This window comes from Hirundo rustica, chromosome 2, assembly GCF_015227805.2.
Source record: "Hirundo rustica isolate bHirRus1 chromosome 2, bHirRus1.pri.v3, whole genome shotgun sequence".
NCBI classification, from domain to species: domain Eukaryota; kingdom Metazoa; phylum Chordata; class Aves; order Passeriformes; family Hirundinidae; genus Hirundo; species Hirundo rustica.
The window spans coordinates 88,497,985-88,521,472 of record NC_053451.1 but is presented as its reverse complement, the minus strand read 5'-3'; the positions used below and the strand labels follow the sequence as shown (position 1 = coordinate 88,521,472).

Here is a 23,488-nt window from a genome sequence, read left to right as displayed (position 1 = left end):
TTGGTTAGGTTTTCTTTGCTTTGCAATTGCTCTGTGCTTTCTATCTCTCCTCCCTTCCTTTTTATATTTATGTAATGCCATCTCATGGAGAAATTTAAGAGCTTCATGCTGTTACAGTCCTGTGATGAAACCAGGTAGCTTTTGGTGGAAAAGCGTTGCTTTCATGGCTTCTTGATTATTTGAACATATGCAATACTACTTTCTGGGGCTGATCCTTGATCCTTGTCCCACCCGCACTCTTACTGCACACAGAATTTGGTTCGGTGTTTTTATTTTTTTTATTTTTTTGAAGGAAATACAAATGACAAACTTGCAGGGTTGGAATGGCTAAGGATTTTGCTGAGACAAACTTACATGATTAATGTTTTCTAAAATTCTCTTTGGCTCTTCTGAATGGATGCTCATCCCTGAGAAAATGAGATTTATGCTAATAGAGCGGAAAGCAGAGGGGTCTGTTTCATGTGCTGCACTGGTAGAACATACACAGTTGCCAGAGCTGCGCAGAGCTAACGAACCATTGCAGCAGAAGCTGTTTGTGAATAGTATTGCGGCTGTGAAACCCTGACATGAGTGTTCAGGGAAGAGCTGGCAATAGGAGTCGGAGGAGCATCACCCTGACCCCTTCTTGGGAAGCTGGAGAGGGACATTCCCCACACAGAAGTGGCCATCACTGCTCACCCAGCTCTGCCCTGTCTGAGCGAGGCATTTCAGGATGCAGACATGGTGTTAGGGGTCTCTTACTGGCTTTGGAAGGAGCAGGGAGTGAAATTAAAGTTCCTGCTGCTGTATAGCGAAGGCAAGGAGCAGCTCCAGGGACTCCTTCCAGTCTCCCAGTGTAACTTCATTGCGGATAGCCATCATGTCATTAGGCAGTTAATTAAAATGACATTTTTGCATTGTATGTCGGCAGTCCTCTGTTCCGGGAGCTGTAGGCTTAAACGATAATGTATGCATAAGGGTCGGCTCTGTTACAGACATTTGCAAATCTCAGAGGGGTGCTAGGAAATCTGATCCCTGCACGGCTGTTCTGGCAGAGATGTTTTAATCCAGGTGGTTAATCATGTTATACCAGTATAGGGGGGAAAAAAAAGTCTAACCTCACCCCTTGTGTAGAGCCACTTGAAATTTTCCTTGCAGAAGGCTCGCGGTCAGAACAGAAACTCAAGTCCCAGTTGGGCAAAATAGGTTTTAGGAGAGGGAGAGCAAAGGATTTGGTGAGAAGTGGGTTTAAAGAAAAGATTCTGAGGAAAGAGGCAGTGTTTAGACAACACACTTTGCATGGGCAGATGAAGAAGGTGGATAAAAGGTGGAATAAAATTCTGTGCAGAACATCAGCACAGGCAGAGGAATAAGGAATGGAAATAAGAGATTGGCAGTGCTTGGGCCAAATGACAGGACAACTTTAAACTGTGAAATAGAAATTAGAAATAAAGAAGGGACTCAAAAAGTTGAGTTGGCCTGACCAAATAAAATGATCTTTTGGTATTTGAACAGAAACCCTGGAGGCAGGCAGGAGAAGATTGCCTGTGGGATATAGCTGCTACCTAGGCTCAGAGAAGTCCCAGCAGTGTGGATGCTACTATGAAAGGGATCTTGCTCCCAGCTTACTTCACAGAAGGCAGCCCGACAGCTTGCCCGTACACTTGGTATCTTTTAGATTGCTCAGAAATAAAAATTCAACTCAGTATTTGCTTTGTGCAGCCATTTCAGTATAAAATTGCTGTATTTCTGGTGTTCTTTTACATTTATATAGTTTATTATCTTTACGTAAAGGGCTTTTAAGTATCTCTAATTTTATGATTTTTTAAAATTTAAATTTAACCTTAATTAATGATATTTAAGAAGTTCCATTACAAGACCTTCCTGTCAGGGTAGTTAAAGCTTGGAAGGTTTCCTGCCAATTGGCATTCCGCATGGAAAATAGAGCAGAGGGAAGTGGAAAATCCTTACCTAAATTTATCATTTTTTGTTGTTGTGGAGGCAACATGATGCATCGCTAATACACACACAAAACAAATCTTGGGATAATGGGTTTTCTATTTGAGATTAATTTTATTGTTATATTCATGAGCGATTTGTATGCCTCTTTCATACAGCTGTTCCTCTTCTTTCTTTCGCAAGCAAGGCACTAGGAGAAGCAACTGTTACTGCCTTTACTTTTTTACCTCTAATGTCTAATTACTGACCAGTGAGATCTGGAGGGGGCAGATTTTCCCCTGATGGCCCTGTATAGTGCCCATCTTGCTGTGGCTTTTCTGTCATTGTGTCATGCAGAGACAATTCAGTTTCAAGCAGAAAGAGCCAAAGCAAATTGGTAAGGAGTGAAATATTATTTCTGGAGTTAAACACATAACATTTAAAGAACCAGCAACCCCCTCAACTCTTTAGAGAAAGAAGCTTTAAAGATTCAAAAAGCTGCATTAGTCAAAGATATTTTGTTTGCTTTATTTCTTCCCCAAACTGTAGAAATGTGCTCTTGTAGAACCTTTAGGTGTTGCTGAACCAAAATTATAGAAGGCTTTGTATTCCTCTCAAAGGGTGTGCATGAGTTTTTGTGTGGGGTGTGTGTGTATGTGTGTATTGAGGGAGGGAGAGAGGAAGATCAGGGACTTTTGGGAACAGGGCATAAATCAAAGGTTTCCAGTCATGTACAAAACGTCGTGTCAGAATAAGCTGCAGCCTAGCAGCTCAGGATGAAGTTTTGCTGTTTTTTCTGCTTTGACTTTTAATGCAGCATTTGCTGGCTGAGAGCATTTGAGAAGATAAAACTAAAAGCACTAAAACTAATTCTCTAAAACAATGAGGATTTTGTTTTTCTCTAACTATGCTGCTATGAACGAGACCTTTTTGACCTGTTTGCTACTAAGAATTCTGAGGTTGAAAGTTCAATTTCTCATAATGAATTTACAAAATAGTGCATTTTATTACTTCTCTTTCCCCTTCCTTTCAATTTTATTTTGTAGGATTAGTTTCAATATACTATTTTTTGCTTTTCTAGGTGCCACTGCAGAGGAAATAAACCAGCATTGGGAATGGCTGGAACAGAACTTGCTCCATACTTTGTCTGTGTTTGACAATAAAGAAGATATTGTTAGTTTTGTCAAAGGGAAAGTGAAGGTAAGGAATCTATCTCACTTTCACCCTCCCCTGCCAGATTACATATTGTTTATTAGAAGAATGTCATGAAGTTGTTGTCACTCAACCTTGGTTTCGATCATATAAACATTTCTTGTTTTCTGTGTGGTTCTTGCATCAGATGTGGCCAGCACCTGAAGGAGCTGGCTCGCCACAGGTTTGGAGAAATGAGCATCTTTTTAGAAGATTAAAGAATTTTAAAAGTAAAGGAATTTTGTGGCCATAAATCAAATTTAAAATAACAATGACGTGGGGATTAATGTAGAAAGCTTGGTGTCCTGAGCTCTGCTTTTAGTGAAATATATACTCTAAGAGGATCTTGGTGATGGCCAGTGGGGGTTTGGATTCACTGGTGGCTGCTGTACCTCAGGTCCTGCTACAAGCTTTTCCTTGCTAAGAGTTTTAGTGGGATGCTCTTCCCCCCATAGACTCTTTTCCAGTTTGGAAATTTTGTAGGAACATATGCTTTTGGTGAATTCCAGCCTTGCTGCTGTGAGCTCTGTGGGCTCTGAATCTGGGGAAGAAGAGGACAACCCCAAAACATCACTGTAAAAATCCTAGTTTTTATCCTGCTTTCTTTTAAAAAAGGCGTATTGTCTTAAGTGCACTGAAATAGCAAATACAATTAATCTGTCTTGATAACACAGTGACAGCCTGTTAGCTTGCACAGTACATATTTAAAATTCTTCATGTTTCATTAGTTAATGTTAAATCCAGGTTTTGGACCCTCACACCTGCTGTAGACTTTTAGCATGCTAGGGCTGCTTGGTAATTGCAAACTGTACCAGGTGCTGTAACATATGGCGTATTTGTCTGCACGGTGCAATGCCTACTTAACTCCTTTGTCGTAATACCACTATTAAAAAGCTGAAGTCTTAATTAGATATATGTAGGTGTTCTTGAAATCATGTTTGTAATGGTTCCAACCGTGTCTCGAGTTACTGACACATCTGACTGCTTTTCTAGGTAAATAGTACTGGCCAGTATCCACATCTGTTACTCTGCTTTTACTCTGTATATACAAAATAAGAGCAGTCCTAAGCCATAGTGAAAGTGAAGAGATATGGTTCTGCCAGACTCATTGAAAAAACTATATATAAGGAAAAGAAGCCCCCAAAAGTCTTGCTTTGGGAGCGTTCAGAATATATGACAGATGTAAGCACCAGAGAAATTTCTTCATTTGTGAAAACTGCAAATTGACTGGAATTCCTTTGTAAAGAAGTGTTGCATTATTAAAATTTGAATGTGTAGCTTGTAGCAACTGGCCTGAGTGTGAATGCCGTAGCTTTATCCTGATATATGGTCTTGTTCTTGGACTCAGGCACTGATTGCAGAGGAAACGAGCAGCAAGCTCGCTGAGCAGGAGGAAGACCCTGAGAAATTCCGAGAAGCCCTGGTGAAATTTGAATCCAGATTTAATTTTCCTGAAGCAGAGAAGTTGATCACCTATTATTCCTGTTGCTGCTGGAAAGGAAAAGTTCCTCGGCAAGGCTGGCTTTATTTGAGCATCAATCATCTCTGTTTTTATTCCTTCTTCCTGGGCAAAGAATGTAAGTATAAGTGCATAAGAAATCTTATGCTGGGGAGAGATAAAAATGTTACTGCATTTAAAAGCAGGAATACCCAGAGTTTTTATGAAAAGCCTAGTTCACCTCTGACATTTAGTTTCTGAGTTTTCAGTTGTTCAGGTGAAAAATCCTGTTCAATTTGGTTTTCACTTCAGCCTTTGTGTTTTAATATGAGTCCAGTAATAAAGAGGACACTGCAGGAGCACACAGACATAGTTGCTATCTGGTTTTTCTTTTTGGCATGGTGAAGCAACCTTAAGATGTAGCAGACCTCCTAGAAGTTCTAAAATGAGGAGTTTTAGTGCTGAAAACGGTGAGTAAGGGTGGGTCCCTCCCAGAGGCAGGGGGTCCCAGAGTCACCACATGGCTGCAGGGTGCTGGGGCCAGGGATGCCTGAGTCAAGCTGCCTGCCTGAAGACAGCCCAGGAAGCATAAAAGGAATGTGCCCCGGAGAACCAGGTGAGAATTCAGAGCTTTTAAGGAAAAGCAACAGCGATTTAGGGATTTGTTTGTGTTTCTGAATAGCAGTGCGGTAAGGTCACAGGAAGTGTGTCCTGGGGCTTTTTAGACTTTAGGATGGTTCAGCAAGTTCTAAGGATTTGGTTGTGGTGTTCCTCTACAGAGAAAGAATTGTGTGAATGAAGGGTCCATCAGAATACATGCTAGGTGCTAAAAATGAAAGTAACATGTAAGATGGTAAAAATGAATGTAGCCATTTAAACGCTAGCATTTCTCTGTTTAGTAAAATTGTGCATGAGTCTCTAGCCTTTTAAGGCCTGTTTATCCTGCTGGAACTTAAACAAAGTTAGGAATAAAAACTTAGACTGTTGTAAATATAGCAATGTTTGTCAGTTACATCAACTAGGAAAACTTGGCCATATTCCATCTGGATTTAATATTGAGATATAGCTGTAGGTTTAAAGATAAAGTTCATCTTAAGATAGAAACTTGTAATTTCCAAGACTGAAAACATACAAAGACATGCTTAGAGCTGGAGGTCCTTTCTTGCCTTGTATTATTTCAAGCCAGTTATTTTGTTATATCAGCGAAAGGTGGAAGAGTTAAATTTGAAATGAGGCTATGTTTGTTATTCACTATAAAAACAAAAGCTGAGTTTTGCTGAGAAGAGTAAAATGGAATTTCTTGATATATACTAGATTTGTGAGTTCTTGTTTAATCTCCTTTTTCTCTGGTTAGTATTAAATAATATCCTTTGTCAATCATTTCTTATTATTATCATTGCAGGTTTTCTCTCATTAAATCTGAGATAGCCAGTCTGTCAAAGCACACAAAGCAAAAATTATATTTATTAATGATAGATAACAGTGGGAGGAGGAGGGAGAACAAAAACCCTTTTATATGGTTCCAAAAATTTTGTTTATGCAATACCACAGATTATTAAATGATAATGAAAATGCAATTTCATGCTGTATTGTTTTAAGAGGATATTTCTTCTCATATCTTTAATAATATTCATTATGAAAATCAACCAAAAACACCACCAAACCAAACAAACAATTACATGTTTGTAACTTTTTATTTTGACCATGGAAAATACACTGTTCATTCATCAATGAACAGTAGTCAGTGGCGTTGTCTTTGTGTTCCCATGCATTTTCATGGAAACGTGAGAAAACCCTCTGAATTTTCTTTGGTTAAACAAACTTCCCTAGCTCAGTGGGAAGCAGCATATATGCTGAAATTATTCCCACTTCCTTGATTGTGATAAAGCAGATTACTTCTGTTTCTAGGCTAGTGTTTTGTCATGTTTATGAACTATTTCTGTTACAGGGAATAATCCAGATTTAATACAGTTCTGGTTGTTACTGTTTGAGAAGCTGATGCTGATTACATGCAGAACAAGTGATTCATTGCCTTTTTTTCAGGTAGCAATCACAAATTAAATCTGGTTAAGTCTGGTCTTGAAAATATTGCTAAAAAAAATCACACTTCTTGCATTCTTCAATACTACACAGAGAAAAGACCCAGTATATGGATTGCAATATAATTAGTTCTCAGCTGTTTTACCTCTGTAGAAATCCCTCTAAATCATAGACTGAAATCTGTTTATAGGCAAAGTGTTAAGTCTTCTGCTTTTGGCAAGTCTTTTCCCTTCCTCTTGTTTCATTTTGTGTTGAAGTGACTGGAATGCAATATTAGAACCTGCTTTCAACTTCTCATAAATTTAATTTATGGCTTATGTGAATATAAACTCATGGAAATTTTTTTTCAAGGACAAGTCCCCTTCTATCTAAGCCTCCAAGTAGTTGGATTTCAGAGGCTTAGATTGTCAGATAGCTTGAAAGTGTGTGCCAAAGTTTCTTCACATTTTTAGTTAAATTTGTGTTTTTCTGAAACTTCGAAGACTTTGTACCTTTTATCAGTAGCTTGGGTCTCATACAGGCTGTTGTGCTTTTTCTGTAACCAACACTGTAGAGTCTGTGTGGCTCTGACCTGCCTGAACAGCAGTGCTGTTGCTAAGGCATTATTTAATCTTTCTTCCCTTGGCTGGGCTGGTGCAAATGATTTTATGACCATTTGCAACAGTCTGTGCATGTTGATGCAGCTGTGCTTTATTTAAGTAAGAAAAAATGTAATCTGCAAATAATCTTGACAGCTGTGGTTCATGTAGTACAGAAAACTTGCTGAGGGTAGCTCCTTAGGTAATTAATGATCTTGGATAAGTGTCGGATATATATGACAATGTTTGTTATTACTGCTTTTTTATTGCTTTATTGGCATCAGGAGACCAGCTAGGGATGTTAGGGGGTGTAGTCTTGATGTTATTGGCACAGAGAAGTCTGGGAAGCTTCCAACAGTTGTTAAGAAGAAATAGAATCTATTTTAAAGTCCTTTCCAGCCTAATTTCTACCCAGAGATTCATGTGAGAGGCAAGTAACATCCTGCAGTTGTTATCTAAAGTAAGCTGATTCTGTTTGCCACTTGTATTTATATGGTTCAACAGCTTTAAGTATAGAGAACAGTGTTATACACTTGTTCTCTATAAACAAGTCTGACTATAGTTAATGTTTAGGGCAAGAGGTGCCTGTGCATCTTTACAGCAAAAAGTAACCAAAAAGGGAAGATCACAATGCCTAGGCAGCTTTTTTAATGTCTTGTTTATAGTAGTAAATACACTTTATAGCAGTCCCCAAAAAAGCTTTCTTTTGGATGGGAATTAGCTTTATTTTAAAAGCTAAAGTAACTGTGCATGCAATTGGTTTTCCACCTTCTTACAGTTTTGTTTCTAGATTACAAAGCCTTTCCCTCTTATCTTTGTATTCTAGAGATGAACTGTTTCTTCTGGTGGTAAGGAAGCAGGCTGCAAAAATGATTTGTAAAGGAGTTAGGAGCACAGCGTGTGGCAGATGTTCTGCAAAGGCACCACACCCCAGTCTAGCACTTCTTGTGATGACAGTTAAAATTTTGAGGGAGATATTCTGAAAAAGACATGTTTTTTGGAGTGGGTAAGATTGAATGCAGAGTCATGACGGACATTTCAGCGTGTGCTTGGTCTTGCCCTTAAAAATTTCTCTCTCTCCTCTTTGGTTTTCATTTCATTCTGAATTTGATTGCTTCACAAATCTGAAAGATGTAAGCAAAGTTTCCGACTCACTTTTGCTCTCCTCTTGGATTGCAGTGAAACTTATCATTCCTTGGGTTGAAGTCCAGAAACTGGAAAGAACCTCCAATGTCTTCATGACAGACACAGTCCGTGTCACTACAGCAAATAAAGAGCGCGACTTCTCCACGTTCCTCAATATCTCTGAGGCTTTCAGAATCATGGAGCAACTGGCAGATGTGACGCTCCGAAGGCTACTGGATAATGAAATCTTTGAACTGGATCCAAGCCTGCAGGATCCTACTCAGATTACCAAGAGGTAAAAAGCTTAACTGTTGCGTGAGCAGAGGTTCAATAGTGGGCTTCATAGTTTGATGTGTTAGCTGGGTAACATTTCAAAGTTTTGTTTGATTGGTTGCAAAAGAGACTTCATAATGTGTTATGGTGTATCCAAAAGGTGCATTTAAACTTGTATGCAAGATACATTTTTTTACTTTATATTCTCTCTTTAAACAATGTAGTACTGTTCCTATAGAAGGGAAGATTGCAGCAAGGAATATTTTCCATTTGCCCTGAAGAGCAGCTTTATTTTGCTTAAAATTTTGGTAAAGTGTAGGCTTTCCTAGTGCCTTCAGTTCTCTGGAATTTCTGCTTTTAATCATATCTGAAACATGGAATTCCCACTAGTGTGATTGCCATAGCCGATTTAGCAAGCAGTTACAGGACTTTAAAAATACACAGTTATGTTATTTCTATTGTCAGCTCTACCCCTTGCATCCCTGAAATGCATCTCTGCATTCCTCTCCCACTACAGAAGTGCATTTGGCTCTCAGGGGAAGATTGATGGCTATTTCTCTGCTGGTAGCACAACACACAACTCTGTGTTTTATTTGCTGCTTTGAGAAAGGGGGAGGGAAGCTGCCCTGAGGAATTTTAGGTGGGCAGGATGGAATAGCCCAAACTGGAATTTGCCTGGGGCATCAAGGTTGAGGTGCTGATTTAAAATACTTCTTTTCTGCATGGGACGTGAGTAGAGCGGTTATCTCCTCTTGAATCCCGCCCTTTGCTGCTCTTCCTTCCTCTCCCTCTGCCAGGAGTATGAAGGGAATCATCCAGGTGTTGCTTCCTGACTAAAACATGAGGAATGCATGGTATCATTTCCCAAAAAAGAGAGACCAGTAGCCATTTTATTGTTTCTGAGAGACATTTTTAAAGTGGTGGTGGGCCTATATCTCAGCTAAACACTTCTGCAAAGTTTCATATTGGAGTTTAAAACAATAAAATGGACTTCTTCTGCAATTTCATATGTACACACAGTAAGGAAAATAACTGACACCAGGATTTTGTCTGTGATGTTATTGAAGAATTCACTTGAGGTGACAGTGGTGAGCAACCATAAAAATCTTTGCAGACTTTTTTTTAATAGCCAGGGTTTCTTGAAATACAAGAGCTACCATTGTTTTTACACTATGTATGTAACTTGGTTTTTTAACATTGTAGGCTTTCGGCTCTAGAGATGTAGGGTTCTGTACTTTAGCTAATGTAGAATATGGCTGTGATAGGTTGTATCTCAGTTCCTTTCCAAGCTTTACCATTTTACCATCTTCCTGCTTTTGGGCTGAAAAGTTAGATGCAAGAAGAGAAATCCAGAGGAGATGTAACAAAAACCTAGGGGGAGGTATTTTTCAGCATCTACGAATTTTTGTCATTGTCACTTCTCAAAATAGTCTTTGAATCAGGGGTACTAACTGAATGGAAAGAAAGTAAAATTACAGTTGTAAAGAAAAGTATAAGCTTAATAATATGCTATAAAAAGGGGTTCTCAGGGAATCAACTTGTAAGTACCTTGTGGTATTTTTGAAAAGTAGTGTCTGTTAGCAGTCAAGCAAGAGAAATCTTATTTTCACACTTATTCAAATAGGTTCTCTCTCTCCTTTCCTCCAACTAAAGAAGAAAAAAGAAAGTTAAAGGACCAGAGGGAGAAGGAAGGACAAAAATATATTTACTGGAGATTTCCTGGTCAAGATGTTCTCTAATCTGTGCTGTGACTTGGGATGGCAGAAAGGGAAACATGGAAGATAGCAAAATCCCATTTCCTCTGCATGACTTAGGTAGTGGTTGGATAAGTTGCTGTTTCTGGTGCCCTTTCTCCCACTTAGCAACCACTTTGATAGAAGGTGATTAAGCAAGACTGTAGTTTGAATAGTGGATAAACTGGTTTTTAGTGTTAAGATGTTTTGAGGGGGGTGTTGTATTTTTTTTTGGTGTATGAAGTTTTGGTTGCTGCTTTTTTTCTTGAAGCCATTGTAGTACTATGAGAACAATTACATTTCTCTCAACACGCTCCTTCTAATAATTGTCATTGTTAATTCTTCTACATGATTTGGAAGCAAATAATAATCTATGAAAATGAAAGCAGACACACACACATCACTGGAACTATTCTAGCTCTGACAAATTAACGAAATTGCTGTAGATGTCTTTCATTTGTTAGGTTTTCTTTTGTGAGAGGCTTGTTTCAAGATCTTTATATTTTAAAAAAATACATTTTCAGTGATACCATGATCTGTATATTCTGCAGTCTGAAAATCATGAACATTTGCCATTGGAGTCATCTTGCTGAACAGTGGAGGGATGGGACTCAGAGAGGCCATGGGATTAGGCCCACAGCCAGTGACACAAATTATATCATGGCCAGAGTCAAACAAGTCGGTGTGCAGTTTTTTGTGCTGTTTAATGAAATGATAAGGTGCAGAACAATGGATTATGAAGGGATTAATGGCAATTGAGGTAATTGCCATAAAAAGCAAATTAAAGCTGATGTGTTTGGTACCCACAAATGCTATTTTGTGCAGACATATGTATGTGCCATACAGTTTTACTGGAACACATATGGTAACTTTTTTCTTTTTTTGGGGGGAAACAAAAAAAAAGGCTGCAACAGTCTCTGATGTAGGTTTCTTGTTCTTCTAATTTCCATCTCTTTCATGATGCAAAGATACCCGTTGCATTTCTCAAATGTAGTGAGAAATTCTCTAGAGCAGAACACACAATTTAAAAGCTTTAGTGCTGGTGTCAGTAAGGTTTCAACAGTGTGATACGGTTTTCCCAGGTTCTAACCACATCAGTTTCTTTTCTTCATGTGAATAACCAATGAGAACGACTTTGCTTCATGTGAAGGCAAATAAGGTTGTTAACACTGATCTAAGCTCAATGGAAACTGTTTGAAGTATCCTGAGTAGTTTCACATTTTTTGTTACTTCAATCAGCATTTATTCCTTCAGAGATGGAATCTGAGAATGCTTTAAACCTTGAGCAACAAGGAGAATGTGACTTGAAAGAACGTCCTTTTATTGCATCTCTGTAGCAAAAGGTAGGGTTTGGACTATCTCTTTGTGACTGTCTAATGTGTTTTTAAGGATTTGCAATAATGGGCATATGAGGATCCATACCAGTACTTCACTGTTCTGTCACTTAGAAGTCTGAAGTCTAAGTTGATTCTTCCACACTTTTTAAGTCTGTCACTTCTTGTTCTACCCAGTACTATTGAAGAGATCAGAAGGGCTCACTTTCTTTAGAGCAATCATTTGTGTATTTGGAGGTTGATGTGCATTTTCTTTCTCTTTTTTTCTTGAATCTGCTCTGCCCTACTTCCACCAGGGTTTTCTTACCAGTGTGGATTTTAGCCATTCTGGTTACTCTTGTCTGGACGTTCATGAATGATGCCATGTGGGGGAAGGCACATGGTGGTGGGATGCAGGATTGCTCCAGAAACCTTGCCAGTTCTGGGTCTGCCATGCTGCATCTTGGCAGCCATGCACTTCTGCATCCCAGCCAGTGTTCCTCTTCCTCCTGTGAGCATGAGGCTGTTGGCTCTTGTTCAGCTTGTGATCCTGTGTAACGCCGAGGGATGGCTGCTGGTGGAGTTCATCTCCATGCTGCATTTGTGAAGCTTATGATGTACAGCTGAAAATATTTGTAATGCTTTTTTTCCTCAACATCCCTCAATATATCAATATAAATCTGAACCTGATCTTGTTGTTATGTTCATTAGCCTCTACCAGCTACCGTCGAGTGCAAGTTTAGTAACAAGCTCTTGGTCCATCATACAGGCTGCTGATGGAGACATTGAATAGGAGCTAACCTATGACAGATTCTCAAGGGGATCCTCTTGATACAACCTTCTAGTTTATTAGGGAGCCCCAAAGGGTTATATTTTGAGATATTCTTTTGCAAGTGTCTTGGTTCAACAGTTTGTCACTCTAGTTTTATCCTTCCATGAGAGGATATATCAAGACTTTCATAAATTTTGGCTAAAACATTAATTGCAACTCCTTCGTCTACAAGTCTAGTGTTCCTGCTGCGTATGGGAATGATGTTCAGTTTACATGTGTCCTGACAAGTCCATGTTGGCTCTTCTCAGATAACGTCTCCTGGCTTGCTTACAAGAAGCCTTTCTTCCCACATCAATTTAGCAGTTCTTCTAATGAACAAGACATATATTGTTGAATGTGTTATTTCCAAAGTATCTGACTTTCTGGAGTTTCAATAGCGAGAAGAATCTAAAGTTTCTTAAAGCAGGAGGTCAACAAGTCTATTTAGATTTTAGATAGGCAACAAGTGACTCAGCAGAGCTAAAATCTTGCCAAGTTGGCTTCTGCTGGATTTAAACCACAGAAAAACATTTGACAGCGAGGACAGGATTTAAAGCGTCCTGATGCTTTTAGGCATTTTATTAGTCTTGTGTGTGTTATTTCCTTTCATTTAAAACTCTTGGAAGGTAACGTGAGGGTCATGCACAAGGAGTTATTGCAGTTCAGGCTTGCCGTTCACTTTGAAGTGCTGGAGTTGGAGGCAGTCCATGATCCTGTAACATGCAAGTTGGGAGATGCACACGGAGAGAATTGCTGAGTTTTTTGAAAAGTAGGGAACAAGGCAGTTGCATCTTGTTGCCTTTTGTTCTTCTGATGCTTGTGTACTCAATAAACATAATTTTTATGTAATGCTAGCTTTCCTTTTTTTAGTTAAGTACCACTCAGTATGGGGCATTTGCTTGAAAATCATACCAGCTTGGAAATTGTTAAGCAAGAGTAGAAATTTTCAAGCAGGCAGGGGTGCAAGTAGAAAGATAGCATTTCTGTTTGGTGTTGGAGGTCTTGTGAAACTCTAAATGGAAGCTGTGGGACTTGGTGACGTGGGCCATCTTTGTTGTATCATATTTAAACAATTGCGTGTCTTGTTTTAAGAGCTAAATTTGTTTGTGGGTTTTTTAGAGGGTTTCATTTTGCCAGCTCTAATTTTGTTTGGCTGTGTTTATGAAGGGAAGCCTTTAAACCCTAGAATCTGCTTTCTTAACAGGAAATATATTTGTGGTGTTCAACTTTGGAATAAAACCTCTTGTTTGAGCCCACAGTGGTAGGTGCTGACAGCATCTCATCCCTCTGCTACCATTTTTCATTCTGGGATCCCTCCTCCCGGCAGGCTGGCTCATTTCAGCACTTGTTTCTGGGGCAGTCCTGGCTGTCGTGTGGTGTCCCTGTGTGAGTCGTGGGGAGACAGGCAGTTCCAGGGATGTTGGGGTTGGCATCCTTCCACAGGTATAGGGTGAGTGGGAGTGGATACAGTGCTGGTGAATTTACTTACTTTCAGATGTGATTAATGCCATTCTTCTTCAGCTTAAAATCCTGTGGTTTGTTGTTTGAAAGGCCCTGCACGTGGAGCCCACAGCCCCAAGAAATGCAGCAAAATCCTGAAAACTCAGAAGCTTCAGATTTTGGAGCATAGGAAACAGTCAGCTCTTAAATAACAGGCATGTGTGCCTCAATAGAAGTCCCACTCTTCCGTATAATGCCTCTTTTCACATAAAGGCCAAGAAATCTTCACAGCTGAGTAGATGCAGGGAGGCTCTCACCTTTCAGCACAATAGCAGGAGAGCACAGCTCTACCAGACCTGACTGCAGATGCTATCAGCAGCATTCATCTGTGCTGTGCAGAAATGGAAAATATTTTAGTGGTGAGTTAACTAGGAGGCATATCCTGATCCAGCTTTGTCACAATAGCAGATCGCTGCAGGCACTTATCAGAGTCGCTCTCTCGCTGTGGCATTTTAGTTCAGGAGCAACCTTTTTGTCTTTCTTCACAAAGAGGGTTTCTCTTTGTTCTCTGTGAAAAAACAGGAGACTATTTGTCTGCTTTCTTTGGATAATATTATTAAGGAAGGTAATGCTTGAGAAGAAAACAGAAGCTGAAGGCTGGTTGAACACATTCTGTCTTTTCTGTTGCTTGCAGATACAGATCGTCTCTTCTCAGTTCTCAGTTTGTTCTGGATTGTCTTCCTCCTTGTTTCACACGGCTGTGTCTTTTTCTATGGATTAAACTAAACCAAAACAAACCCCAAAACCCAAACAAACAATTGATTTACTTATTGAGGCAGTGGCTTAATTTATCTCAATTTATTTTAATAGCAGAGCCGGGGTAAAGGGAAGGTGTCTGCGTAAGAGCAGGGTGAAGGAAGGAGTGGAGAGGGGATTTACAGCACCAAGGTACCACTCCCTGTTATGTTTCAGCCCACGCTTTAAATCCTTTCAGTGGCAGAAAATCAAGCTGCTTTTTTTTTTTTTTTTTTCCCCTAAGCTGAATCATGGTAGGAAAAATTTACTTGTAGTAAAGAAAATTACAGAATTTAAGCTCTAATGTTTCTGGAGCTGCTGGTGGTGATCTAATAGCCATGGCCTGTTTATAATGTAATTGCATAGCTCTCTAAATTACTGCAGACTTCTTCATTAAGAAAGGAGAAGAAAACTAAGTCCCCAAAGCCAAGTCTGTATAACCATGGCTCCGTAATGAAAGTTTCGTTTATTTAAACTTTTCTCTCCACATAAATGTGGATGGGTGGCTGGAAGGAGGCCAAGTTCAAACTGAGTGTTGCTGGTGCTGTTATTCCCAGCTGAATCTGTAAGTGACCTGAAACTGTTTTGCATTTTGAAACTGTTCTCAGGGCTCTCTGAGGCTGACACGAGGGAGTTAAGGGTTCCATCATGTAAATACCGCCATCATTAACACTTCTATTGCTGACCACTTTGGAAGTCCTCATTGAGCAAATGCATTACTTTTGGGCGCAGTCCCTGGGGTGATGTTCGTAATGCTACTGTGAAGGGAAACAAGGAACATCAAGCTAATCTCCCTTGCTCAATATATGTTCATCAGATGAAAGATTTCGTTATCTCCTGGGCACTGAAATTTGTAACTCTTGGAGTCTGTAAAGTCATACAGCAGTCATAGAAAATGCATGGTTAAAAAATAATAAAAAAAACCCCAAAACACCAAAACAGCTGATTCAAATTATTGTCCTTTCCCTTCCTAGTAACTACACTAGTTGCTTTTGACCTTATTGTTAAACAAGCAGTTATTGATAATGTTTTTCTTTTAACATATTTTGAAGTTGCTTATACAGTGCTCTGTTCACATAGGTACTGAAGATTGCTGTGCACAGTGTTTTTCTTCTGTATTCTTTGCTCTTGGGGAGGCCAACAAGAAAAGTTAACCTCACACTCCATGTCCTGGCTTTCAGGATCTTGTGATTTGTTCTTGCTGCTTTTTCTTAAGGGATCTTGAAGCCAGAGCACAGAACGAATTCTTTCGGGCCTTCTTCAGATTGCCCAGGAAGGAGAAGCTGCACGAAGTTGTGGACTGTTCTCTCTGGACGCCGTTCAGTCGCTGTCACACAGCGGGGAGGATGTATACTTCAGACAGTTATATCTGTTTTGCCAGCAAAGAAAATGGCTGCTGCACTGTTATCATCCCACTTAGAGAGGTAGAGGTTTTTGTTTGTTTCATTTTGGATCTTTATCTGCCTTTTTCTGCCCTAAACCTCCGCTGCCACTGACTTACCTGCAAAGTATTGTTTGATGAAATAAAGTAGGATGTTTGTGTGTATCAGGATTGTTTCACAGCTTGTTCTGGGACTCATTAGGGCCTGAGCTCCTAAAAGTATGGGTGATTCAAAACTATCCTCAAAGTGAAGTATGGACAGCAGCAGGACAGAACACTGCAGTAACAGAGTCTGCTTGGCCCAAGACTTGGACAGCGCCCCCCTCCCAGCTCCACAAACACATGCATCCAGCTTGATGTTGATGGAGAGTGGCTTCCACCCATTCCAGCAATGCAAAAGCATCCTTGCCCTCTGTGGAGGGAGAGCTCAACATTTGTGTTGATCCTTCCCTCCACTTTTAAAACAACCTTTAAAAACCTGTGGGTACTTTGCCAAGCTGTAGGGAAGAGAGAGAGAGGGGATGTTATGGATGCTGTGTTGGGCTGACAAATTTCCATGAAATCAAGAGATGAGTTTAAATAGAAGGAGAGCACAAGGGAATATGGTGGGAGTAGAACAGGAGAGGGAAGCTGTCAGCTAACACCTGTCTGATCTGCTGTGAATACAAGGCTGTTATGATCTCTTAATTAAAGCTTTCCTTTCATCCTCGACTAATAACAGGATAACATCCAAATCATATGATAACTGTAGTAACTTACCTTCGACTGTTGCAGAAACAAAAAACAATGTGAGAACAGTGTTGTGTACTTAATCAAAATTACCAAAACAACTGTTTTTCCCCATCTTCAAAGGTGGGAAAGTAAATTTCCTCCTCCACCCCCAGAATTTGATCAGGTTGATCCTTTTATAAATATTTTTTTAATCATATACCCCTTTCTTATCTTTTCACTCAGCCTGCTGTTTAGAAGTGGGATGCAAAATAGTTTAGGGAAAAAAAAGGCATCTGGGATACGTTTTGGCATCTGCTTTGAGCTTTTAGAGAGACCATGAACTTCAGGCAGTAGGATGTGTTTGGTCAAGGAAGGCCAATATGAATAACCACATTTAAAGCGCGCATATGAAATGCTGTGTTTCGGTCCACGTAGAAGATTTTAATGTGTTTTTGTGGATGTGTGCCTAATGTGTTTTCTGTAATGTCTCTGGAAAAGGTAATCAGTATAGAGAAGATGGAGGACACAAGCCTTCTCCCTAATCCTATCATTGTTAGCGTAAGGAGTAAGACAGCCTTTCAGTTCATTGAGCTAAAGGACCGTGATACTTTGGTGGAGAACCTGCTCCAGAGGTTAAAAGAGGTGAACTCTGGCAACCCCTTGCACTGCAACAACTTGCAAAATAACAATCGGGTAATTAACTTTTATTTTATTATTAATTCAATATATTTATCCATTTTTCCACTGTCCTGCCTTCTTTGGGAGGCCCCCAAACTGATCTTGAGCCAATGCTTATCTGATGCCAGCTTTAAAGACCTGGCTGGTGGGATAGAGGACACTCACAGCGTAGTTGTTATTGACATGCTGGGGAGAGCAGGGACTATGATGGGCAGCTGGGCTGCCCTTCACAGAGACCTCAACAGTCTGGAGGAATGGGCTGATAGAGACCTCACAAAGTTCAACAAAAGCAAATGTGAAACCTGGCAAAATGAGCCCACGTGACAGGAGAGGCTGGTTGGAGAACAGCTGTGTGGAAAAGGTGGAGGAGTCATGAACAAGTCGAGCCTGTAAGTCAGCAGTGTGCTCTTACAGTGCAGAGGAACAGCCCCACATCAGGTTGTACCTGCAGGATTGTAACCAGCAGGTCATGGAATGTTACTTTTCCCTTTTATTCAGCACTTAAGAGGCTGATCAGGAGTACTGTGTCCAGCTTGACTGCTCGATTACACATGAAAAGCATTGATAATTTGGAGTAAGTCCAAATTGGAGGGCTATAAGATGGTCAGGGGCTGGAGCACATGCTTTATAGGGAGAAGTGGAGAGAGTTAGACTTCCTCAGCCAGTCTTCTGCCAAATAGTGGGGAGTTGGAAGATAAAGGCAAACTCTTGTTCAATATCCCAGTTGAAAGACAAGCAGCCACAGCTTGAAGATTTAGCAAGGAGAAATCTGAAGAGATAAAAGGAGAGATTTACCCTCATGGTTAGGCAGAACTGGACCACGCTGCCCAGAGCAGCAGTGCACTCTGCTTTCTTGGAGCTACTCAACTTCACTGGGCACAGACCCCAGCAATCAGGGCTGAGGGCTCCTGCTTTGAGCAGGGGATTGAAAACGATAGTCCTCTCTGACCTGAATTGTTCTGTGATTTTGTCTTTCAAATCATAACAGTAGAAGACTGTTTGGTAGCTTGTCATCAAGGACACTTAGAATTGGCTAACAGCTTTTGTTCTAAAGTAATAACCCTTTTCCTGATGTGCAAATGAATGGCAATTCATATAAAGTCTTGAGTAAGACCTTTCCTCCTGAAAGGTGTTACTGGTTTTGGTGCAAAAGGCAAAGGGTAACCCAGCTCTGTGTCTTGAGGACAGTTGAGGATGTAGTTCTTAGTCTTTTCAGTCATTACTACTTTGATTCTGCCTTGCAGAACAGCCTTGCCTTCGGATCCACGTGCACGCTGGGGGATGATGAGCCTGCACGTCTGGGAACAGAGGCTTCACCAGGGAAAGAGGGAAGTGAGTGTGAAAAGGAGAACAATTACTTGCTCAATGCAGAAGCACTAAGGTCAGACTTTCATCAGTCAGGAATGTCAGGCCTTGATTTTGGAAAGGTATGTAACATTTGGGGGAAGCTGTAGGAGTTTTAAGTTTTGTCTTGTTTTTTAAAAAGCTGGGGTTACATTCAGACAGATAGGCATTTTTTGGTAAAATGGACTCTGTATTGGTTGGGAGAAGCTAGATATGGGATAACAGTTTTTCTATTTGCTTGGATTTTTCTCTTCTCCCTCTGCCCATTTCATTCTGGTGAATATTTATAATTTTTATCCCTGTGTGGTGAATTAGATATGCAAAATGGGGAAAGTCAAAGTCCCTAGAGCAGGCTTCCCATTTCCATTGGTAATGGAATACCTTGTAGAATTTCTAATATGTGAAATGCTTTTGTTTACCAGTTCTCACGTGCACATGATGATTTTTTAATTAAATATACCCTCTTGTTCCCAGTCTAGGGAGCAAATCAAAGAGAGCCTGTGGGATGACCATTTTGTAGAGTACGGCAGAACCGTGTGCATGTTTCGCACAGAGAAAATCAGAAAACTTGTTGCTATGGGAATCCCCGAATCCTTAAGAGGCAAACTCTGGCTCCTTTTCTCAGGTGGGCATGCTTAGAAATGTTGGCTGTAGGCATCATCTGATTCTGGACAAGGCAAAAGATTTAGGCAAGAAATCTCTCAAGGGCAACTCAATGTCCTTTACATGGAACCTGTGATACTAGTTAAGGAAAAGACATGCTCTGAACCGAACTAATATATGCAAGGAGGTACCCAGGTAGATCTGTAAAAGTTTTATCTGAGGATGATATCATATGATGTACAGAAAAATCAAAATAGCATCTTTGTAATCTATGTAATTTAGAATTAGCATCATGTTTTCATAAAACAAAGTTCATCTTCAAGCAGCAGTTAGATTATAACGTAAATACTGAGTTAGCCCTAGACAAATCAGATTATTGCAAAATAATGACAATCTCAAAGCTGGCAGACCCGCTCCTGCTTCTCACTGACTGTTGGCAGGGCTTACAGAAACTCGAAATGGAAAAAACAACTAATTTCATTGACAGATAAGGCAGAGCCAGAATGTGCCTACAATATGATCTCAAGTGTAGTCCTTAATCCAATATATGGCATATTCAGACATTTGTAAATGTGGAGCTTTTCCTCCTTGAAGGATGCGAACAGTGCTGAGTACATTTCTCCCTGTAATATGTGTGGGTGGTGAGACACTTGGAAGGGGTTGCCCAGAGAAGCTGTGGATGCCCCATCCCTGGAAGCGTTCAAGGCCAGGCTAAATGAGGCTTTGAGCAACCTGGTCTTGTGAAAGGTGTCCCTGCCCACAGCAGGAGGGTTGGAATGAGATGTTATTTAACCAGTACTTTCAGCCCAAACCATCACTTTCTGCTGGAGACATCTTTTGCTCATTCAAGGTGTTTGGAATGATGTAATGTAATGTCATGTAAGCTTTGCTAATACTTAGTTTTCAAGACATGTATTCTGCTAGGACTTTGTCTTTTAGGTCTGGATATTCACAGACCTTGGGGGAAAGCCATCTTGCTCCTACCCTTTTGAGCAGTAATTCCCACAACACTTAGGTTTGGCATCGTCCTTATCCGCTCCCATCTTCCTCTTTCTCCCTTCCTGCTGCCTTCAGACGCCGAGACGGATCTCGCCTCACATCCTGGGTATTACGTACACTTGGTGGAGGCATCCATGGGCAAGTGCTGCATGGCAACAGAGGAGATCGAGCGTGACCTGCACCGCTCGCTGCCCGAGCACCCGGCCTTCCAGAGCGAGACGGGGATAGCCGCCCTGAGGAGGGTGCTCACGGCGTACGCGCACAGGAACCCCAGAATAGGATACTGCCAGGTGAGAAATTCCCAGCAGGATAACGCTCCTTGCTTTTTCTTCCCCTTCTTCCCACTCTCTTGTTGTTCTCTTGAGAGGGCTTTTAATGGTGCTTGTGATAAATAATGCCCTTTTAGTTAGGAAGGTACATAATTTTAGACATTAAATGTCATTTTTCCTTGGAAAACAAGTACATAGGCTCACCAAAAGGCTCTGTCCTACCAATGATATTCCTTCGGCATTTTGCAAACTGCATTTATAGTTACAGGAGCAGGAAAACTTGTTTCTGATGCTTCTGTTTGTTGCTTCTGAAAGTGCATTTCTTGGACAACACTTGGAAGCAGTGCAGGGTGAATTGGCCTGCACAGATGAGATTTATGTAGTGCGCTGGGGCAGAGGCTTAATGAACCTTTCTGCCGCTTTCTTCCAAAACTGATGATAAGTGATGAAAGTAATTTGTCTAGCTGGCCAGCTCCCTGAATTCTGATTAACACCAGAGCGGTCCTGATACTGGAGTTTGGGGCAGTGAAAGCAGCCCCAAAACATCTTGCAGTATCAGTTACCTGCTTTGTATCTTGGCAACTTCAGTAGTGTGCTTTTCTCCATTATTTCCTATTCCTCTTATGAAAAGCAGTGTACATAAGTTTGGAAAACTTGCTATACCTATGAGTTGCAATTATGTATTTGCTGTCTACTCTCTCTTTTTCTTGCTTTTTTTTTCTTTAGTTCTTTACATCCTGTTAGGCTACTTTTCTTTCTATAAAAATAGCCACAGTTGAGCTTTTGTCAGTAGGATTTGCTGTCACTAACAAATTCCATTTCTTCTTCACCCCTGTAAGTCTATGAATATTTTGACCTCGGTGTTGTTGCTGTATGCCAAAGAGGAAGAAGCCTTTTGGCTGCTGGTTGCTGTGTGTGAGCGGATGCTGCCGGATTACTTCAACCACCGAGTGATAGGTGAGCTCGTGTTCCTTGTCTGGCAGGCTGGGAAGGGGCAGCCATATGGCACAGGAGTGGGGAAAATGCTCAGGGTCAGCTGGGGTCCAGACCCCACGGATGAGGTGCTCCAGCTACTTGTGCGGTGTGCAGGGACAGCAGCAGTGGCTGCTCAGATTCCAGCCAGGGTTGGTTTTGGTCTGAAGGGTTTGAACTGCAAGATCTGTAAATACATGCTCAACTTTACAGTTTGTTTTTTTCTTTCCCGTTGGTCAGAAGGTGGTGACACTTTTGCCTGTTACATAAATAGAAGAGCTTGTGGGTCTTGGCTAGGAGTGTGCAGTGTCAGAGACTCGAGCTGTTTAAGATGAACCTAGGAAAGATCTGCTTTGTGATCTGAACTGTCTGACTTGCCTAGCTGCTGGAGCAATGCTGGCTTGCATCTACACTAGCCATTTGGAATGAGGGCTGATACAAGTCCCTCTGCCACACACTGTGTGCTGTCTCCTGTATAGTGCCATTATTTTTAAGATTGTTGCGCAGACTGCCTAATGCACAGAAAGAAAGGGGCTGAGCAGTATTTGTTCTTTGCAGTCACTTCCTTCCCTTACAGAAATATTTGATAGCTTTTCCCTTTTCACTGCTAACATTAGTCTGTAGCTGCAGCATCTGCTGTTACACCCTTGCTATGGCAAAGGGAGGGACCAGGGTCATGTGTGAGGATGTGAGGATAGGAGCGAATCCCTGGCAGTAGTGGTTCTTGGGAGCTGGAAATGGTCTGGGCACTCTTGTACTGCCTGTGGAGTGAAAGGAGACATTTGAGAAGATTTCCTGTCTTTTCCTTGAAGGATGGGGTTGTCGTACCTCCCTCCAGACACTGTGTCACTGCTCAGCTTCTGTCTTGTCACTCAGCTGGCAAGAAGTTAAAACTGAGTTATTCCAAAGTTTAGCTGGATGCTTATTTTGTGGTGCTTTGAATACCACTTGCATTTTCTGCTAGTGGACAGGGTATTGTAACTGTACCACTTGGCAGAATTTTTCTTCTTGTCTTCAAACATGACTTTAAACTGCCCTTTTGATAACTGACTTCCATGTTTGTCTGTCTCCTTCCTTGATTAAAGGAGAAACACAGCTTTATCGGTACTCAAGCATTTCTAGATGTCAACAGCGTGCTTTGGATTACTCATAACTTTGCTGCTTGCTGTGTTATTGCCCTTAAGTGGCTTTCTCTACCCAGTCTAATGAGTTGTCTCATCTGGCCAGCTGTATCCCTGCCTCGACTTGTTCTTAATTTGTGCTTTGTATCTTGCCTGTCACTTGCTATGGCTACAGCCTACATTGTTCAAATGCTGAAAGTTTGGGTTGTCCTATCTCTCTGTTTTATGGCCCTCTTTACCCCAAGGAAAGAGTACTGTGTCACTCTACTGCCGTGGCTCACCACAGTGTGAAGAGCCAGGAGTTCAGCTTGGAAGTTGCCCTGCTTTCCCTGGCTGAGCTGCACTGGTGCAGTTTTGCAGCATGGTTGCTTCACTGAGCACTTATTTCTGCAGCTGTGCTTTACCCTAGCACTTGACGTGCCCAAATTGCTGCTACTGATCTTCTCCACCCTGCCTCTCTTCTGGTTCCTGTTGCTTGAGTTAGTGTTCTTGGCTCTGCATTTTACTCGACCTTCTTTTTTGATTTGCGACCAGCTCTTGTCTAAACTTTGTATTGTTTCTTCCTGCATAACACTTCCAAGACCCAACTTTTCCTCTTTGTGTGCCCTGCCAATGCTGTTATCCAAATTTTGATCTCTCAATAACTTTGGTGATCTCTGACCTTGCTACCCGTCACTGTGCTTTTCCTCTTCAATGTCAGCCAGTAATCTCCACAGTCCAAACAGCTACCAAATTAATGACCTTGGTTATAACAGG

At 40.9% G+C, this 23,488-nt stretch overlaps 2 protein-coding genes across 3 annotated transcripts in view; one reads left to right on the top strand and one right to left on the bottom strand.

Annotated features, from left to right (window-relative positions):
- Positions 1–23,488, top strand: part of TBC1D8 (TBC1 domain family member 8) — a 47,766-nt gene that overhangs the window by 14,282 nt on the left and 9,996 nt on the right. For both annotated transcript variants that reach the window (XM_040054808.2, XM_040054807.2), the window contains exons 3-11: positions 2,999–3,117; positions 4,457–4,685; positions 8,344–8,584; positions 15,871–16,078; positions 17,245–17,439; positions 18,669–18,851; positions 19,243–19,393; positions 20,446–20,660; positions 21,479–21,596. In XM_040054808.2, the coding sequence (XP_039910742.1) occupies positions 2,999–3,117; positions 4,457–4,685; positions 8,344–8,584; positions 15,871–16,078; positions 17,245–17,439; positions 18,669–18,851; positions 19,243–19,393; positions 20,446–20,660; positions 21,479–21,596 (1,659 nt within the window). The remainder of the gene's footprint in view (positions 1–2,998; positions 3,118–4,456; positions 4,686–8,343; positions 8,585–15,870; positions 16,079–17,244; positions 17,440–18,668; positions 18,852–19,242; positions 19,394–20,445; positions 20,661–21,478; positions 21,597–23,488) is intronic.
- RPL31 (ribosomal protein L31) overlaps positions 10,981–23,488 on the bottom strand; it is a 28,166-nt gene continuing 15,658 nt past the window's right edge. Inside the window, exon 5 of the mRNA XM_040054810.1 lies at positions 10,981–14,641. Within this exon, the coding sequence (XP_039910744.1) occupies positions 14,637–14,641 (5 nt within the window). The 3' untranslated portion in view covers positions 10,981–14,636. The remainder of the gene's footprint in view (positions 14,642–23,488) is intronic.